General features: G+C 32.4%; 1 protein-coding gene across 1 annotated transcript in view; it reads left to right on the top strand.

Moving 5' to 3' along the window:
- Positions 1-6650: 6650 nt before the first annotated feature.
- The window catches only part of LOC112736345 (callose synthase 10), a 33480-nt gene continuing 19076 nt past the window's right edge, over positions 6651-21054 (top strand). Inside the window, exons 1-21 of the mRNA XM_025785749.3 lie at positions 6651-7297; positions 8697-8794; positions 8932-9095; positions 10149-10272; positions 10585-10695; positions 10882-11007; positions 11631-11720; positions 12521-12618; positions 12701-12818; positions 13939-14067; positions 14860-14936; positions 15004-15082; positions 15922-16014; positions 16150-16252; positions 16337-16460; positions 17920-18109; positions 18207-18259; positions 18443-18503; positions 18969-19050; positions 19714-19763; positions 20769-20855. Coding sequence (XP_025641534.1) covers positions 7090-7297; positions 8697-8794; positions 8932-9095; positions 10149-10272; positions 10585-10695; positions 10882-11007; positions 11631-11720; positions 12521-12618; positions 12701-12818; positions 13939-14067; positions 14860-14936; positions 15004-15082; positions 15922-16014; positions 16150-16252; positions 16337-16460; positions 17920-18109; positions 18207-18259; positions 18443-18503; positions 18969-19050; positions 19714-19763; positions 20769-20855 — 2265 coding nt within the window. The 5' untranslated portion in view covers positions 6651-7089. The remainder of the gene's footprint in view (positions 7298-8696; positions 8795-8931; positions 9096-10148; positions 10273-10584; positions 10696-10881; positions 11008-11630; positions 11721-12520; positions 12619-12700; positions 12819-13938; positions 14068-14859; positions 14937-15003; positions 15083-15921; positions 16015-16149; positions 16253-16336; positions 16461-17919; positions 18110-18206; positions 18260-18442; positions 18504-18968; positions 19051-19713; positions 19764-20768; positions 20856-21054) is intronic.

Raw genomic sequence — 21054 nt, 5'->3', positions numbered from 1 at the left:
CACAACGCAAAACCAACCTTATTATCAATCTCCAAAACTTTACTAAACAATGCCTGACAAATGACTAACCCCACAACTAATCACCTACTACACTCACTTACAGTCCCTATCAGCAAATAAAGGGCATAAGCAGAACAAATTTGAACAACAATGTGCTTACCACTCTCCACGACAGACGCAGGTAGACCCACAGATAGGGGTGGCAAGCGGGGAAGCTCGCCGTGCCAGAAGCCCGCCTAGTGAGGCGGGCCTAGACTCCCACCCCGCCCCGCCTAACTGCGGGCTAAGTCCGTCAAAGCTCCTCTTTTTTTTATTATTAACTACTAAATAATATATATAATTTCACAACCATATTAATAAATTTATAATTTCTAAAGGCATAAAAAATTATATTTTTTATATTCACAAATATTAAAGTCTCTGTAATTAAAAATATCTAATAAACATAATTATAAACCAAATTTTCATCCAAAACATAATTATAAATATTCTCTCCAAAGTAAAATAAACATAATCCAAAACATAGTTATAAATATTGTCTCCAAAACAACATAAACATAATCCAAAACACTCAATTTTTATCTTTATACTCTTGTAAGTTGGGTTGGGGAAAATCGAATTTTAGCAAAAAAATTACAAAAATACTCCCTTACAAACAAAAAAAAAACTACCCAGCGGGGAAGCGGTGCGAGTTAGGCGGAATTTTGCTCTTTGGCGGTCCCAATTTTCCAGCCCAACCCGCCTTTTTTGGCAGGTTATACGGGCCGGCCCGCGCGGGTTTAGGCCTGTTTGCCACCCCTACCCACAAAGCTTCAATGGAACTGTTTCACGGAACAGCAACGACGACAATACGGAGACGAAGCATTGTATTTTTTGGAGGAAAAACATAAGTGCTAGAGCTTTCTATAATTGTCTGTGACTGATATGGGCATAATTGGCATATCTCATAAGAACCATTGCAAAACGTTTTCCGAAACGACGTCATCTTAGTGCACAAGGACCACAATGTCCCATAACCCTTTCCAGTGGACCACGTCAACCCCGTTCACACCATCCTGGAGACACGTACCCATTGCTACGCCACATAAGCGCCAAGTAATCTGAATTCGCAACGTGTTGCGAAGCAGATTGAACGGAAGGACCAGTTTGTACGGCGTTTTGAAAGGTTAGGGATCGTTTTGTATTTTCCAGTCTTAAGGGAGTTAAAATATTCACGAATTAAAAGTTCAGGAACCTATTTATGCTTTACCCAATATCTAAAGAGTTAGTGTGTTTTTTTGTATGGATGTTGCGGATTTGAGGGTTAAATTTATAGTTTTTTATTTTTATTTTGTTATGTCAAGTCAGATTTATGGTTTTTAATTTTTTTAAATATAAATCTAAAAGTTAGATTTGCATTTTGAAAAGTGGAAAAAAATCATTTCACTGCAACTAGACCTTTTGATTTGTAGACTCTATAAATATGATCTTTCAATTTTTTAAATATAGAGTCCAATTTATTATTTAAAATAAAATAAAAAATTTTAAATTCATATCAAGAAAAAACACGGTAATTAACTATGATACTGAATTACACCTTAATTTTTTTATTTCTAAAAAAATTAGTCAGATTTTTCTTTTCTATTTACTAATTTGATTGATTCTGATTGGTGTGATATCAATCCTAATTCCCAAATAGTTACACAATTCCCTAATTTTAAATCTAATATTTTAATATTTAATACATTTTTATTTTTTTATAATTTTTAACAATTTTTTCTATTATATTCATATATGACTAATAAAAATTAACATGTTACAATGCAATGGTGTAATTATGGATGAAATGACTAAAATGAGAATACTGTACATTAAATAAGACAAACCATTTATTATTATTCACTTAAATGAATATGAGGAACAATTCTAAAATATCATCAATTTTTTCTTCCAGTACTATTTAAGTATTTATTATTCAAAATCTCAATTCGCATGGTTCAATTTCATAGTATCTCGATTGCATTTTTTTAATATATTCTTTTTATAGACAAAATTATTAATTAATTCAAATAGTAAAAACCCAATTCAAATACTCACACGAGTCACATCAAATCATCCCAAGTTATCAATTTTTTTTTATCAACACTTTTTAGTAATATGTTGCTAATAATCTCTTTCAAAATTTTAAGTTGTATAATACAAATAGATCATTTTAATCATTAACAATTATACACATACGTATTCATAATATATATATATATATATATATATATATATATATATATATATATATTTCTTTTATTAAAATATTGCAAATTTATAATTTATTCTATTTAATAATTGATTTTAGAAATAGAAAGCAATCTTTTTGTTAAAAGAAAAAAAAAACTTTTTGCTGAGTCCAATAATATCTTACAATCTTTTTTGTTGAATATTTTGATAAATTAATTATAATGTATAAACTCAATTTTATAATAATTGTAATTATTGTTGCAAATAATTTATATATAAATAAAAATTAGTGCCAAAGGGAAAAGAAAATACTCCAATGATTTGAAATACTAAATAAATTATTCGAGTCTAAAATATAAGTATATAACTAAACAATTCAACTTACTAGGTGTTAGAAGTTAGAGATATAACCATTAGCTAGCGTTTGTTTTGAGGTACTGACACAGAGACTGAGAGACTGAGACTCAGTATCGTGTTTGTTAGTTCAGAGACTGATACTAAAATTTCTGTCTTTATCTCTAAAATTTCAGTATTTCAGTACTTCCAAAAAGTAGGGACACAGGGGACTGAAATTTTTAAAGATGAAAACTGAAACTTTAATAACATTTTATACCTAAAATACTTTCATTTTAATTAATTAATTCCAATTTTACCCTTTATGCAAATTAAATTAGAGTTTTATTCTTATTTCAATTCCTGTATCCCATTTTGCACCAAACAGAATAATGAGATTTATTTCAATCCCTGTCTCTGTCTCTGTCTCTTAGTAACATTTGTTTTGAGGTATTGAGACAGAGATGGAAAGACTGAGACTCAGTATCATATTTGTTAGTTTGAGAGACTGGTACAAAAATTTTTGTTTTTGTCTCCTAAATTTCAGTATTTCAATATCTCCAAAAAGTAGAGACACAGAGGACTAAAATTTAGATGAAAACTGAAACTTTAATAACATTTTATACTTAAAATACCTTCATTCCAATTAATTAATTCCAATTTTATCTTTTGTGCAAATTAAATTATAATTTCATTCTTGTTTCAATTTCTGTCTCTCACTTTGCACTAAACAAAATACTGAAATTTATTTCAATCTCTGTTTCTTAGTCTCTGTCTCTCAGTCTCAATCTTTCTGTCTCTGTCTCTCCACCAAACACTACCTTAATGTTGCCTTCTCCCATCAGCCTAAGTTTTTGAGATGAGTAGTTTCATAACATGATATCAGAGCTCTATTGTCTTCTCCCATCAGCTTAAACTTTTGAAATAAGTGATTTCATAACACTGGCACGGTAGGGGCAGAGGAAATTTCCGGTGGAGCGGTGAAATGCGTAAAGATCGGAAAGAACACCAACGACGAAAGCTCTTTCTATATATACGAATTTTTCTTATTCATTTGAATATATGAATATAAATATATATTCAAGTGAATAAATAATTTAATTTCTAATAATTTTTATAAAAAAAAAAGAAAAAAAAAAGAAATAATTAGAATACAATTCTTTTGATATATTTTTTACTTTTACAATATCTTTTATCATTAATTTTACGTAATTAATTAAAAGAGTTATGTATTCATACAATAATTTAACTTGCAAAAAATAACAATAGGAATTGTGCATAGGATTAGGCACAATAATACTTTTCTAAAATATTATTGCTATAATTTTTATTAGATATCTGTTATTCCTATTAAATGTCCAAAACTTGATTCACGAAAAATATTAATTGTCTATTTTTGCTAAAACATGATGCACAAAAAATTAATAAATGTTTATTATTTCTATCAATTATTAAATGTATAAAACTTGACGATTCACCTACAGCATGTAATTAATTACTTAGAAAGTAACTATACATATTTTTATAATTGTAAATATTTTCATAATTGTAAATATTTTCATAATTTTTTTAAATATAGTTTCAAATAATAACTGAAGTTTTATAGATATTTAACTAGTTTTAGCTAGTTGCTATCAATGATGAAAATCAACATAATTATTATTCATGTATTTGACGTGCATATTATTATTCATAGATTTTATTTTTTAATAAATATTTGACTAATTTATTTAAATAATATATATATATATATATCATTTGTAAATCTTATTAATTAAGGTTGATACATAATAAAAAAATATAAATTATATTTATTAAAATAATTGATAATTTATAGAATTTTAGTTATTAGATATCAATTTTTATATAATTTTAAAAAAGATATTTGACTAAAATATTATGAGAAGAAAAAAAAATACATACTCACATTAGATGTGTCATGTCAAATATTTTTGACATCAAAATATTAATGCTATAAATAATATAATATAATAATATAAAGATATTATTTTTAAGTTTTATTTTTTTATAAATATTTGACTAATTAATTTAAATAATGAGATGTAAATAGTTATTAAATATCAATTTTTCTATAACTCTAAAAAATACCTTTTTAAAATATTTTGAGAAGACAGAAGTCTCCATATATTACCAGAATGCTCCAAACTAGCATTTTTTGCATCAAAATACTATCTATTATAATATAATATAATATATAATGATATTATTTATAGATTTTATTTTTTAATAAATATTTGATTAATTAAATGAAACAATGAAATGTATATATGTTAGAGTTATACTATACATTCAAGTCTTTTTGTCAATTAAATCTAATTAAATTCGATAAAAATCAATTTTCTTAGTGAGAGCTTAGATACACGCTCCAACTACATAAAAGTTTCCGTGTTCCTTTCATTCTCCTCCTTTTTTTGTGTTTCTTCTTCCTATTTGTATGTTTCCTTCTCATTGTCGTTCTTTTATTGTTCCCGTCGTTCTTTTTTTCTTTTCCTCCCTTTCTTTCCAGTGATTTTGTAGTATTATGCGTTTCTTTTTTTTTTGTGTGTTTAATTTTTCAGTTTTTACTCTTGTTAAGAGAGTAAAACTAGAAGAATAATGAGAAAGTAAAATAAGAAAAAGATGACGAACAAGAAAAAAAAAATTAAGAAGGTGATACTAATGATGAAGAAGTAGGAGGAGGAGGAGTTTTGAGTTTGATGCATTCTGGATTTAATTTCGGTGCATTATGGTCTTAACTTGTTTTTAAATTGAATTTGTTTGTGTGTCGTCATCATTAAAAAATTTTTTGGTGCGTTCTAAATTTAAACTATTATACATATAAAAAGAAGATAACGATAATGACAATAACGATAATGATGATGATAATAATGATGATGGAGAAGAGGGGGGGGGGAAGAATGAGAAAATTGAAGAAATTCAAATGAAAAAATAAAGAGGAAGAGGAAGAGATGGAGGTGGTGGTGGTGATAACGACAACAACGAAAGAGAAAGATGAGAAAAAAAGAGGAGGAGGAGAAGAAGAAGAAGATGATGATGATGATAATGAAGAAGGAGGAGGAGGAAGAAGAGTTTTGAGTTATCATTTAGTAATTTTGGTGCATTTTGGATTTAATTTTGTTGCATTCTAGATTTAATTTCGGTGCATTCTGGTTTGAACTTATTTTAAACTGAGTTTGTTTATGTGTCGTCATTATTAAAGAATTTCAGTGCATTCTAAATTTGAATTGTTATACATATAAGAAGAAGAAGACAATGATAACAATAACATATTAAAGAGTTTGTTTAATGATGATGGAAGAGGAGAAGGAAAAGAAAGGAGGAGATTGAAAAAATTCAAATTAAAAAAAAAAGGGGAGAAGCTGAGGAAGAGGAGGTGGTAGTAACAATGACAATAATGAAAGAGAAAAATTAAGAAAAAAGAGGAAGAGAAGAAGAAGCAGTGGTATTGGGGGTGAGAAGAAGAAGAGAAATTTGAAGAAAAAAATAAAGTTCCCAAAGAAAGAAGCCGTCAAAAGCTAATTACATATACTAGCGTGTTTAGTTGCATGTTGATGTCAATTAGGTTATATCAACTTGATTGGATTTGGTTGAGTAATTAATTTCGTTGTAGAATATTATTCTATATATTATTTGCAAATTATATTAATTAAAGTTGATACACAATAAAAAAATATAAATTAGATTTATTAGAATAATTAATTATTTATAGAATTTTAGTCATTAAATATAATTTTTTGTATAATTCTAAAAATAAATATATTTTTTTAGAATATTATATATATATATATATTGACACTAAAACGTACTACATTAGTATTTTGATACTATAATATTATTGTTGTAAAATAATATAATGATTATTAGCACACGATTCTAATTTTTTTTTTACAGAATTTTGTATGAACATACAAAATTAGTTACGTTATTAATATATTTTTTATATTTTAATATGTATATTATCAATATATGAATAGATAATTAACGTGTAGTATGTTATTATTTTTTTATTTATTAGAATAATGATAGAAATGGTTTTAATTTGAAATTCGTTGACATTTTTCTTTCTCCAAACATGTTTTTGACATGTCATCGACGATAAAGTTTCACCATTGATCAGATTACATTCCTAGTAAACACACTTAGCCATTGAAAATTTGAAACGCATTACTTTTTTTTCTTCAGGCAAAGGAAAAGGAAGACCCCATTGAAAAAGGAAAACAGAACAAACAGAAGAAAAAAAGCGACACTTTTTTCTTTTCTTTTTCATTGTCCAATTACGTCGCCATTTGCCCCATTTTCCATTGATCCGCGTTTTCTTGCAAAATCAAAACACAACGCAACCCTTACTCGTTAAGCTACACAAAAACAATAAACAAAACCCCCAACATTTTCTTCCATTTCAATTATTCTCATCTAAACCCCCTTTCTCTTTCAAATCGTGTTAGTTACAGAGTGAGAACTGAGTTCCTTACTGAGCTCGGTGGAAAAAGGAGAGTCTCGAAGAAAAAGGCGTAACCGCCAACCATGGCTAGGGTTAGCGAGAACTGGGAGAGGCTGGTTCGAGCGACGCTCACCAGGGAGCAGCTGCGAAATGCTGGACCTGGACACGGCAGAACCGCTAGCGGCATCGCCGGTGCGGTTCCGCCGTCGCTTGCTCAGACCACGAACATTGACCTTATCCTCCAAGCTGCCGATGAGATTCAAGCCGAGGATCCTAACGTCGCCAGGATCTGTAAGTGCACACGGTGCTTGCTTTATATTTGTTTGTTTATTTTTATCTAGTGTTTGATTGTGCAGTGGATGTTGTTTACGGAAATGTATACGAGATCTGGATAGATAGGTTTGTTTGAGTGATGAAGAAAGCCTTGTGAAATTTGTGTTGCCATGCGTTTTGTTTTGGAAATTGAGCTTAGTTTGATGGATAAAAGCTAGGATGAAGCTTAGACTGATGCTAGTTTAGGATGAAGCTTGGTAGAAGAGGACGAGTCATCCTCACAGAGATGAAAAATATACGAATAATAAATAACGGTCAGGATCAGTAAAGACGATTGCAATCCCTTTGAATGTTAGGTAAAGGAACACCTTAATTGGATCATGTGCTGAGCACCAAAAGGTGGTAAGAAAAAGGTATCCTATGTAAAATGTAATTAATAGTTGAAAAGGATTTGTTAAGAACCCCAGATTTTCCTTCCAACCAAATACAAAATGTAAAATCCTTGCTTCTTTGTGCATTCCAAGACCTTTGAATTTAGGGTAGAAAGTTGACAGAAGTCAATAAGGCAAATCCATGATTATCCATTGATGTCAAAAGGCCTACTCCAAAGAGATCTCACCATGGGACAATGCAAATTCATGAAGGCTTCTGCTTCTAGAGCATATTATTAATGCTAATACTATCAAGGAGGACTGATCAAACAAAATTTTTGAACATAGAGGGTGGTTCAGATTTCAGAAGAAGTTTTAGCCAAGAAAGACATATCTGGGTTAGAAGAGGAAGTCAAGGACTACTGGACTAGAAACAAGATTTACAAGAAAAGAAAATCAGAGCAGTCAAGATTCCATATCCTAGTATAAGGGACACTTGAATAGGTGAACATGATTAAGCAAAAGGACAGAGGGACTCTAATTCATTGACCTCTCTATCACTGAAGTTTCGAATAAAATGGAACTTCCAATAAAGGTCATTGAGGGAGAAGAAGTGACAAATAAGGGAATTGTGCAAGGTGGATAGGTTAAAAGGAGTGTGTTGGAATTAAGAACTTGTTAGTTATGTGGCTTTTATGTATTCTCGTACTAGCTAATCATTGCTTTGTTTCTAGTGGTTATTGCTTAGTGTCGTGTATATTGTGTTTATTGTTTAATATCATATATGATACAAATATAAATTGTCTGGTTGATTAGAGCTCATTTTGTTATGGTGCCTTGTAGAAAAAAAATGGTAAAATCTTGTTTTAGGGTAAGTTGAAATAATTACTTTTAAAAGAATCAAGTTATTTTTGTTTTGAGTACGTCAAAAGTAAGTTCAAGAAAATGATTATGTTTGGACATTACTTTTGTTGGACATTACAAAGTAAATTTACTTTTGAAGGTAGAATTACTAGAACTGACACCCTTCTTTTTTTTGGCTTCAGTGTGTGAGCAGGCTTATACCATGGCTCAGAATCTTGATCCCAGCAGTGATGGCAGGGGAGTTCTTCAGTTCAAGACTGGTTTAATGTCTGTTATTAAGGTATTAGTAGCAAATCATGGTTGTGTAACAGGAAACCTTTTGTTTGTTTCTTTTTCCTTGTTTTCTTTTGTTCCTTTCAAGTGATTCTGTAGTTCTTATCTGCTCATTTTTTTATTTTCATTTGCCACATTTATTAGCAAAAACTTGCTAAAAAGGATGGGGCCAGGATTGACCGCAATCGTGACATTGAGAACTTATGGGAGTTCTATCAGCGCTACAAGCAACGACATAGAGTGGATGACATCCAACGGGAAGAGCAGAGATTACAAGAATCGGGAACTTTTAGTTCTACACTGGATGAGTATGCCTAACATATAATTTTGTTGCTAATCAGATTTGTGGTAGTTTAGGCCACTACTTGTTTTGTCACTGAGAACACAAATTACTGTTTTTTCTGTGCCTAAAATTTGTTATTTTAACTGTGTCTTAAAGGTTGGTGTCAGAATGGGGTGCTGGGAGGCTAGGGTGTGAAGGATCATTTATAATTTTGATCACCATTGTGTGTAACTAAACTCTCTAGAAATACTTATCTTTAGCTATGTACAAAATGGTATAATGGAGCAGTTAATTCCTAATCTGAGGAATACTTAGCTAAGAATCCTGTGTACTAATTCACCAAGAATCAACCACAGCGTTTTACAGTTGCCTATTTAACGTCTAGAAACACTCGCTTGCCTGATTTGTTGCTCAAGCTGATAGGATTTCATCTAGAAACAATGTGGAACCCACTGAAATGGCTGCAAAGCTGTCCATTTGATTTCCCTAAATATGTTAATGTTCCACATGATTTACAAGGGAGTGAACCGAGTGAGTGAAATTGATGTTGGAACAGCCTTTCTCCTTTTTTGTTTGTTGTTTGTTTTTTGGATAATTTGATTAGCAAGTGATATAGTGAGCCGATGAGAGTAGCGGAACAGTTTAGACAATACTGGGCCAGCCAGCTAGGATAGGACTGCTGTAATTACCTCACAACTGTCATAACTAATAAAACAGAAAGACAGTATTCCCTCTTAGACTAGCTTTCTCAACACGCTACAATTCTATTGTATATAAAGCACAACATACTATTCTCAATTAAATCTCCATAACAGATTCAGTTACATACTTGCATTCCTTTCACTCTCTCTTGTTCTCTCTCCTCAAATCATAATAACAAGAAAAGACTTCTATGAATAGCATGGAGGCCATGCGATACTTGTTACTGAGACTTAGAAAGATGCTGAATTTGTAAAGCACGCAAAAGGGCCATCTCAATTACTTGCCCCATTTTCTTTATTAAAACAATAAGTTCACTTTATCTTGATTACTCTGTGATCTGCTGGTTACACATGTGAATTGTTTTCTATTGTTCTAGGTTGAGGCTAAGGGCATCAGAAATGAAAAAGGTTGTTGCCACACTTCGTGCCTTGGTGGATGTCATGGAATCACTTAGTGACGATGCTGATCCCGGTGGAGTTGGAGGCCTCATTAAGGAGGAGGTACTGCTTTTGTGTTTAAAAAATAGGAATGTTAACTTGATAATTTTTTTTTCCAAATAATAATTTCTCTGTTGTAACAAATTGTTTTACCAATTTCTTATATTTTTTATTATTAATCTAGTGGTATTTCACTTTCATAATTATATGCTACTATTTTTCCTTTTATTTTTGGGATAACAGTTAATCATGAGATAAGGAAATTTTTTGAGTCCCAGTTCTCATCTGGCTGCTTTGCATTCTATTTCTGCAAATGTCTTATAAGAATATTTTTAAATATGCTGCTTAACTTTTGTAATCCTTAATGTTTTTTAGTTGAGAAAAATAAAATCTTCGAGTACGACGTTAACTGGAGAGCTGACGCCATATAATATTGTTCCTTTGGAAGCACCGTCATTAACCAATCCTATCAGAATCTTCCCAGAGGTAAGGTGAAATCTTCATAAGGCTTATGGTACTATTGCTAATGGTAGAATCCTTTATGGTGAATTTTTTCCGCTGTCCTGCATCTTATTGTTTGCATGATTCTGTAATATATTTTTCTCAAATTTGTAGCCTGTGCTTGATAGTTTTTCAATAACTGGTAAGGTTTTGTTTGGCTTTGAATATCAGGTTAAAGGTGCAATATCTTCAATTAGATATACTGAGCAGTTTCCTAGACTTCCTTCTGGATTTAAAGTATCTGGACAGAGGGATGCAGACATGTTTGATCTTTTGGAGTATGTTTTTGGTTTCCAGGTTTGTAATGTATTCAATTTCCTCTTCTGTTGCCGTGTATTGTGGTTCGTAATGTTGTAATTGACACATTATATAGGTTCGATCTGGAGTCTCTCTCTCTCTCTCTCTCTCTCTCTCTCTCTCTCTCTCTCTCTCTATACGTATGATGAAAGTGTAACACATATATTGATTACAAAATTGATTCCCAATAATTAGCATTATGTTAATAAACATTTACTAGAATAAGTAACAATAGAGGGACTTTTAGCCAATGTTGGTGTGATTCAGTTGGAGCAAAAGTTGTATTTTTTATGGAAGACAGGATGGCTTTCAGATAAGCAGGTTGTTTGGGATAAGTTTTGATGTCTTGCACCTACCTGGTCCATCATGGGGTTCGTTATTCTATTTAGAGAGATATCTCTATCTGATATCCCGGTATTTAATTCTCTTTGCATCCTTTCTGCTGGTTGTATAGTTAACGTGTCATATACAGATGTTAGACTTGGCAAATTGGATTTTGCTGCAAGTTTCTTATAGTGATGACTGAACAAGATTAACTTTGAATTATGCAATAGCTTGGAGTGTGATATTTTTGTTTGGCCAAAAATGTTCTTATGTACTGATGATAATTGTCACATATACAGAAAGACAATGTAAGGAACCAGCGTGAAAATGTTGTGTTAATGATAGCAAATGCACAATGTCGACTTGGCATGCCTACCGGAACTGATCCAGTAAGTACTCTCTTGAGCTGCTTACCATTCTTAGCTGTAATCACAATATTTTGATGCACATTAGCTACCATACTTTTAGCTTTTCTTCAATGTTGGTTTAGTACTTCTACATGAAATTGCTAACAAGATGCACATGTTATGTTTCTATTGGTGGTTAAGGAGCTAGTTTTCTAAGGATAGGTTTGTATTAGTTTTTACCGTTATATAATCTTAACTGGATTTTTCATCATTGACCATATTCTTGAGCATAAGTTCATTCAACTGTATTAATGTTTTGATGAAATTTGAAGAAATATAACTTTATAACCTAGTTGTAAGTATTTATTTTTTTTGGTTTAGAGAAGCTTAACTTAGGTAAGAGAAGGTTGTGTTGTGTTAAGTGGTTTGTGTTTGTAGTGGTGTGTTTAAGTGGGTTATTGAATTACAAAACACAAATGTGATGAACTGTATATTTTCCATATATGCCTGTGGTTTTATATGTGCAAGAGGGCATCTTACTCTTTAAGCATTTGTATTTTTCCCACTATTAATATTTCGCTTCTGTATTCGTTAGAGAATTTTACTGAAGATTGGTGCTATTTGCCATGCTGTTGAAAGAATGGTACCTGTATTGTGAGGTCTGAAGTATGTTTATAATAGATATTTTAATGCTTACATTTGAAGACTATAGAGTGTGCATGCACATGGTTATGGCCCATTGGTGTATGTTGTATGGCAATTTCTTGTTGTGCATTGGTATTTGATTTATTATATTTATTTATATTTCTACTTATCTGTTCTTGGTTTGGTGGGATGTACAGAAAATAGATGAGAAAGCGATAAATGAAGTCTTCTTGAAGGTACTAGATAATTATATTCGATGGTGCAGATACTTGCGAATGCGACTTGCTTGGAATAGGTCATCACATCTGCTATAGCTCATGATTTGAATAGCTTTTCTTTGTTGTACTTTGCTTGATTGGATCTTCTGTTTCCTGCAGTTTAGAGGCAATTAACAGGGATAGGAAACTTTTTTTGGTTTCCCTTTATTTTCTTATTTGGGGTGAAGCAGCAAATGTTCGCTTTCTCCCTGAGTGCCTTTGCTATATATTCCACCATGTAAGTCTTTATGTGGCTCTTTTTTTTTTTGGTGACTCTTTATGTGGCTCTTTAATTTGGTACTTCGTTGCCTCTGCTAGAATTATTTACTGCAAATAAATTTTAGAAAACCACTTTTTATAGTTGATCTTTTCTTGTGCATATGATTCCATGCTTTCAGGGTTGGTACTTCCTCCTTTATTGTTTTGGGGACCATTGCTTCATATAACTCCAACCAAAATGCTTTCATGACAGCTTTTGGATGGAGTTTTTTTTTTGGGTTGCTTTCTTAAAATTAAATAATTATTTTAAACAGTTTTCCAAAACTAATCAATAAATTAATTGTATGCAATTACACATTATTGTTGTTTTTAGTCACTGGTTGCACCCTCTTTTGAATTGGCATAAAGGTGAATAATTTTATAACCTTACTTACCTTAGTATGTTATATTTGACTTCTTTTTCTTTCTTATTGAAATTAATATCCTCCAACTCACATCAATTTTGGATAACTAGGATGTGTTGCTAAATATTAGCTTCTAATTAAGGTACATATGATGAAGCATAACTTATTGTTTGGATTATTTGGTTGGTGCAAAATGCTTGCATTGCAATGACATTTTCTAGCAAGCAAGTTTCATGGGATTGGATCAGACGTCTGGCATTTATCTAGTGTATATGTATATAGGACTTTCCCTGGATATGTTATGACTTATGAGATTGGAAAGCTATTCTTTATATATAAAACTTAGTTTCTGTCAGATTTTATCTTTAATCAAAATTTTCTATTCACTAATGGTGTGGAAATTTATGGGTGTTGCCATGGTCATAGTTTATTCTTTTTAATTTATGCTGGTGGTAGTCATGCATCATTTATAGTGAGTTGTTTATATATTTTGAATTCAGAGGTCTGGATCAGGAAAACTTTAAATAAGTGCTGTTGGTATCTCTGTTTTCATTAAAGTTTTTCCTGCTTTCTTTTTTGGTTAATCGATGAAAGGAACGACTGCATGGAGTGTTATTGGTTTATTCCCACTTTCTAATGTTAGATAATTTATTTTTAAGTATCTTTTACATTCAGACATTTCAAATTACTTTTGAAGAAGGTTAATTTTCTTTTTTCCTGTTATTTGTTACTTAGATGGCAAAAGAGTTGGATGCTATTTTGGATCATGGAGAAGCCTATCCTGCTTCCAGCTGTACTGCCACTGATGGTTCTGTGAAATTCCTTGAGCAAATAATTTGCCCCATATACGAGATCCAGGCTGCGGTCAGTTGCATTATTTGCCGCTCTTGCTATGTTATCCTTCTCTATTCTAATGTAGTTCTATGAATTTAAGCATTTTCATCTATAAGTATCCTTCTAATTAGTTTCATATTTATTTTGAATTTGCTGATTTCCATTTTGTTAAAGAAATCATATCAATGGTCACCTTTTTGTGCACATACATCTTGTGTGCTAAAATTCCTCACCTACATTAACATCTAGGTAATTAGCCATTGCAAAGTCCAATGATTTGCTAGAAAAGCATTTGAAATGGTAGGATAACGATTCTTATTGTTGAGCTTCTTAGAAGTTTTATTAGGTCAGGCTTTAGCAGTTCTTAAGTAGTATAAATGATAGCCAATTTGTTAAATGAAATCAATGAAGCTTCTGATTCTGATTTGGCTCCGGTGTCACAGATACGTCTACTTGTGTCTTCATTTTGAGATCCTATTGTGGAAAAGATTTCTAAGTATTTTGGAAGCTAGAAAAGGGCCTACTTTTCGTTAGGCGTGGTGAAATCATCCTCATTAAAGCTTGTCTCTCTAGTATTCCACTCTTTCTTATGTTTCTTTCATATTCTCTTGGGGTTTTTGCCTACTGGCTAAATTATTGATAAGATTATGAGACTTTCTTTGATCCAAGGCTTCGGAGATGAAATGGGACCTTCTGATGAGGGCTTATCCTCTTTTCTATATCCTTTGATATTTGAATAAAATTTCTTTTTTCTATTAATAATTCGACATACATAATTATTTTTCATACCCAGTCTCACCTCTGCCAAAAAAAAAAATGCAGGAAGCTGATCGAAACAACAATGGGAAAGCTGCACACTCGGCATGGAGGAATTATGATGACTTCAACGAATACTTTTGGTCAGCAACACTGACGCCTCAAAACATTTTGGATGTAGAATTGCCTTCTAATTTCAGTAATGTGTAGGTCTCGTGCTTGTTTTGAATTGGGCTGGCCAATGAAGAAAGATTCCCCATTCTTAAGGAGACCTAAAGGCCGCAGAAGGGTTAGTTTTGGATCTTTGTATTACTCATCCTTTAAAAGTTATGTAGGTATTTATTCTTGCTGAGCTTTGTCAGAAGTACGATGTGTGTATCTTTCTTGGTTTTTCAATCTGTACAACGTTCGGAATTTATTTATCATTGATGATTTTTCTTGAACTTCATTTCTGTTAGAGATGATATTTATTTTTCTCTTGCTGTTTTTCTAATTGATTTTCTCCTACTTTCTTTATTGTAACTTTAGAATGTTCTTTCAATTTATGTGCTAGTTTACATAGTGCATTTAGTGTTTGCTTTGCTAGTTAATGGTAGTTGCACTTAACTTTTTTGTTGGTGTCATGTACCCCCCCCCCCCCCCCCCCCCAACACACACACACACACACTTGTGGCTGGTAAATGTTTATATCTTGTGATTTGTCTTGTGGCTGGCTTTTGTAATAATGGTGGTTTGTGGAAGCCTTATCAAGATCTAATGAGTGCAAGTGTTTTTGAAACAACAGAGATCTGGTTCAAAATACATCAGCTTCATTGAGCCTGGACAGAACAATGATCAGCTAATACAGCTGTCATCAACTAACTTAGCCTTGGTCTGAATCAGCAGCTTACTAACTTAAGAATATTATAGAAATTATTTTGTGTACACCAACATATTATAAAGTTTTTGTTAGTATGATCTTGTAGAGTATGTTCCTGTGGACATTGTTTGGCTTGGAGACATTGATGTAATTGCTTATGAGTTATGACTAGTTTGAATGACTATATGGGTTGGGATGTTTTTGTATTCTATATCACATTGATTATCTGATTAAGTCTGTTGCTCGTACGTTAAACATGTAATCAACAGACTGGCAAAAGCAGTTTTGTAGAGCATAGAACGTTTCTGCACTTGTTTCGAAGTTTCCATCGGCTTTGGATCTTCTTGGCATTAATGTTGCAGGTTTCCATTTTCTGTCAACCTTTCCTATAAAATCTCATTCTTTCTGTCATTGTTACTCATTTACTCTGGCATTTAGATGCTGGTTACCAACAAATTATCTAAACATAATGTTTTCCCAACTCATATTGCATGCAGGCATTGACAATAATTGCTTTCAAGGATGGAGATCTCGATCTGGATACTCTTAAAACAGTACTTAGTATTGGGCCGTCATTTGCAATTATGAATTTTGTCAAGAGTAAGCCTTTAGTGTTATGTTCTTGTGAAGTTATTTCTCATTTGAATGGCATGTAGTTCTCAGTACATGTATAATGATGAATAGGCATCCTGGATGTGTTGCTTACATTTGGGGCATACAGCACCGCAAGGGGAATGGCTGTCTCAAGGCTAATCATAAGGTTTTTCTGGGGTGGCTTGACTTCCACGGCCATAACATATCTTTACTTGTGAGTTTCATGTTTCCTTTAGCGACGTTTTCATTTAATTAGCAATGATAAGAAATAGAGGAATACCGGAGAGGCATGCTTGAATGAGTGATACGACCACCTAGAGAAAAATAGGCTCCTTTCCAAATTGGTAGATGTTAAGAAATCTTCTTAACAACATGATCCCAAAAGGAAATGGATCTACGATTGCCACCAAACAAAACAAGAGGCCACTATCAAAATATGACACCAAGCCATAGATGCTAAAACAGAAAGGTCATGACGTGTTGTATTAATCCCAGCTAAACCACTCTTGGACATATCCGAAAAATAGAGAGAGCATTTGAAACGCGCTATCATTTTCCAACAACAAGATGGTGTCATTGACAAATTGTATATCGGATATCATAGTCCCTTCAGAACCCATTTTGACACCTTCACTAATCCTTCAGACTCCAACTAAGAGTGTCCACTACTAAAGTGCACAAAAAAGCGGACAAACCTTGTCTGAAGCTCCTTTCACCACAAAACCATGACTTTGGCGCTCTGGTTACAGTAATTGAGACAGAACTTGTATGAGATCCTGTAATCCAACTTACCCCCCAAGAACAAAAACCTTTCCTTTGCATCACTTTATTAAAAAGTCTCCAACTGACCTTAGAATAAGCTTTCTCAAAGTCAAACTTAAAAACAAGATATTCTTTTACTCTTCACCTTAGTCCAGCCTATATAGCCATTTCCATGGCGTCAACAACAAACCCCGACCTCTAACTACTTAACAAAGCTTTTTCTCTTTCTCCATTTGCTATTTTATGAAAATGTTTAGAATTTACATCCGTATCCTTGGCTCATTTGATCTGTATTTATTGTCCACAAATCACCCCAGTACTTCACTCTTATTGTAACTTAAGCGTTCAAGACACCAAAACAATTTGAAATACTGACCAAATTGTTGATGAATAATGATAGAATTAGTAATCAAGTAATATCAGTGGTCAACTGCAATACAAAAAAATGGACTTGTAATACACCTCCTGACGGCCAAGAATGATCATCTGGAGCGTGAACATTTATGGGTGGCTGACCCAACAACATTGGATTGGATAGACCTTGATACCATCTTTAAAATTGATAGGACTTAACCGCAAAAGCTAGCTTGGGTGGTGTGAGACGCTTCACATTTAGAAACATCAGTGTCCTTATCCTTGATGGTTGTTGAACTTCTAATACTTCAATCCAAAATATTTGCGATACTGTGGATATCAGTGTGTAATCAATGATAAACACAGTATCAGCTTCTGGACAGTTATAAATAGGAAAGTTTAAAGCCTCTTTTCTAGTGATTTTTTCCTTGGTTGTTAGGTACATTGGAAGACATCATTACTGCCAAGAATTTGTTTGCTGTAAATGCATTGTAGGGCCACATCATCAAACCTTCTTTATCGTGAAACTTCTGACCATTATTATGATTCAATTGCAGGAAGGTTTTGCAGGAAAGGAATAGTCGTAACGCAGACAATTCATTTTATTTCCGGATATACATTCTTGTACTAGGTGTTTATGCTGGTCTACGTCTATTCCTAGCACTGTTGCTCAAATTTCCAGCCTGTCACACATTATCAGATATGTCTGATCAGTCCTTCTTTCAGTTTTTTAAGTGGATTTATCAAGTGAGTAATTTTTAGTTAGGTTTGACAAGTAAATTTCCTCAATGTACTTCTCTCTGTGTTCTGACTGGTGTTTTGGCTTTTCCAATGACTAATGCAGGAAAGATACTTTGTTGGGCGTGGTCTTTATGAGAAGATGAGTGATTATTGTAGGTAGGTTGTATTCTGAACTAGTTATGAAAAAATTTCAGTTACCTCTGGTTCTGTAACATTAATACTTTTAGCAAGAGTGTTTTACACTTTTGCCAAGTGCTTGTCAACATGTTTTTATTAAGGTTGTGTTATACTTCTAATATTCATATTTACTTACCATGTCGTTTGTTTCCTACCCTGCAGATATGTGATCTTCTGGCTGGTGATATTTGGCTGCAAGTTTACCTTTGCATACTTTCTACAAGCAAGTCATTACGTTTTATATATTTATTTATCATTTTTTTTAAGACAGATAACAGATAGCTAAACTAACTATAATTTGATAAAAGTATAGGGAAAACCCTTTTTCAATTGACTCTGTGAGAAAGATTTTTATTATAACCCATTTTAAATACAAAATAATCTAATCCAGACTTCTATTGATGTTTGTGTATGTCCGCTTATTTTATTTTTAAAAAGATGCAAGGAGGTCCCAATGCTTTTGTGCATTCATCTCTTTCTTAAATAGAATATCTTTTTTCCATAATGTTTGTACATTTGAATGCTGTTTATTCAATAATTGCCTATACTTAATTTGATATTCCAAAAAAAAAAAAGGAAGAAGAAATTATATAGTAAACCAGATGCAATGTTGAGAGATTTTATGTTTGCAATTTACTAAAACTTATTGTAGTATAAAACTTGCTGTAATATATATCTAATATTGCAGATTCGACCCCTTGTCAGTCCTACCAGGATCATTCGACGTCTTCGCATTAATGATTACTCTTGGCATGATTTAATCTCAAAAAGTGAGTTCCTGTTGTTATTCTTACATTTTCAACGGATCACAGTCTCGTTCAAGGATTCTTTTTTTTTTTTTAAATGAGAGAATTCTTCTTCTGATAGGCTGCATTTGATATTTGAGACAGGATACATATACAGTAACAGATAGAAAACTTAGAAGGACAAGAATTACATGAAATTTGTGTCCTGGGACAAATTATTTGTCCCCTCTATCTCCTTCCGTTTTTTTTTTTCGATGGACAGGAAATACATGAAATTTGTGTCTTGGGACAATTTGTATTGTATGCATGAGTACAGCTCCAAATACATTTTGGTGCCTCTTTGTCTTTTCATTTGTCTTGTCTCAACAACCAAATGCAACAATAGAAAATGAGTGTTTTTTTTTTGGGTGGTTGTAGCTTCAATGAGATGGAAGAGATGCATTTTATATTACATTAACGCTGGCATGGTGTCGAAAGCCAGTTCTCATTATAGATTAGACAGAAATTGGTGGAATTGGACATTACATAAATAATTTGTATTATTACTTCCATAAATGGTCATTTAGGTAACATTTTGCTAATGAAGTGTTTATTTGGATATGAGTGTCTTTCTTTGTTCTTTTATATTTTACATATAAATATAAGATAGTTGTGTTTGTCACTGATCTGTGCATGTGAATTTTGCAGACAATAACAATGTGTTGACTATAGTTAGCTTGTGGGCTCCTGTTGTGGCTGTGAGTTTCCTTCAATTAACTTTGTTCTCAATAATCTAAGTAGACTTTGTTAATCATGTGATGTTGTGTTTTGTTTCCCATAGACCTTTTGTTGAATTTATGTAAACTTACCTAGGAGTTTTGTGAAATATTAAAAAAAATACATGAAAGTGCGGGTGTGTACACAGACACACACAAAATTATATGCAGTTGAAAGTTAAGTAATGGATAGATCAGGTAAGAATAGAAAATCAACTCTGGAAGTGGCAGAAAAAATATGTGTGTGGTCTGTCTGTCGTAAATTTTGGTTATCTCATTAATTTTTTATTCGCCACAATACTTGATAGGATATTAGTGGTATTGTGTTAGAGTTTTATTAGAATGGGCTTTTGCTGGTTGTACCATACTACTAGTACATCACTTAGATATTTAGCATAGAATAAGACGGTGCTTAGCTAGTATTAAGTTGTGTTATAGCATGTCATCCTTTCATCAAGATCTATTGCTTTTCAACTTTTACCTTCCCTTTTTCGATTGAAACTTTTGGGTGAGGTTCAGCATAACAATAAGATCTATTATTCTTATGTTTGATGTTTGCCTTATAGTTGTACATCTACTTGTATTCATGTTTTCCAGTAGTCTACATATTCCAAGGTAGACAGATGAAGGTTTTGAAGAATGTTAGCATACTTTGACAAAGATTATTCCTCCAATTGTTTATCTTACACTTTCCATTTTCACTTTTCGCGTTAGAATAATAGAGTTTTGTGATAAGAGAGAATTCAGAGACTTAATGAGAAAGCTCCAGAAATGTGTATGTGTAATATTCATTATGAATGAGTTTGGCACTGATCTGTGCTTATTTACAAGAAAACAGTAACTTGCTGTGGAAGGCAGTGCTAAGGTCCGAGTTGTCCTGTCTATCTTTAGTTAGATACGAGGGCAGTGTACTACCTTACCTTTTTATCAGAAAACAGAAAAGAAAAATACTACCTTGCTCATTCATGCTTTATCTGTGGTCTGCAGATTTATCTCATGGATATTCATATTTGGTACACCCTCATGTCAGCAATTGTTGGTGGTGTAATTGGTGCACGGGCTCGGCTTGGTGAGGTATAACTGTATGAGCTCCAAAGTAACACTTTGGGATTTAGATATTGTTTCTTTTCCTTTTTTCCAAATTGATTAGTAATATTTATTCAGTAAAAAGGTGTTTGTGTTTACTTATTCCTAGATGTATATGTAAGGACTTATTTAGCGTTGAACAGATAAAGGCTGATAGAAGTTCAGCTGACATAGAGGATTATAATAA

This window comes from Arachis hypogaea, chromosome 13, assembly GCF_003086295.3.
Source record: "Arachis hypogaea cultivar Tifrunner chromosome 13, arahy.Tifrunner.gnm2.J5K5, whole genome shotgun sequence".
NCBI classification, from domain to species: Eukaryota; Viridiplantae; Streptophyta; class Magnoliopsida; order Fabales; family Fabaceae; genus Arachis; species Arachis hypogaea.
This window is presented reverse-complemented; position numbering and strand designations above follow the sequence as displayed.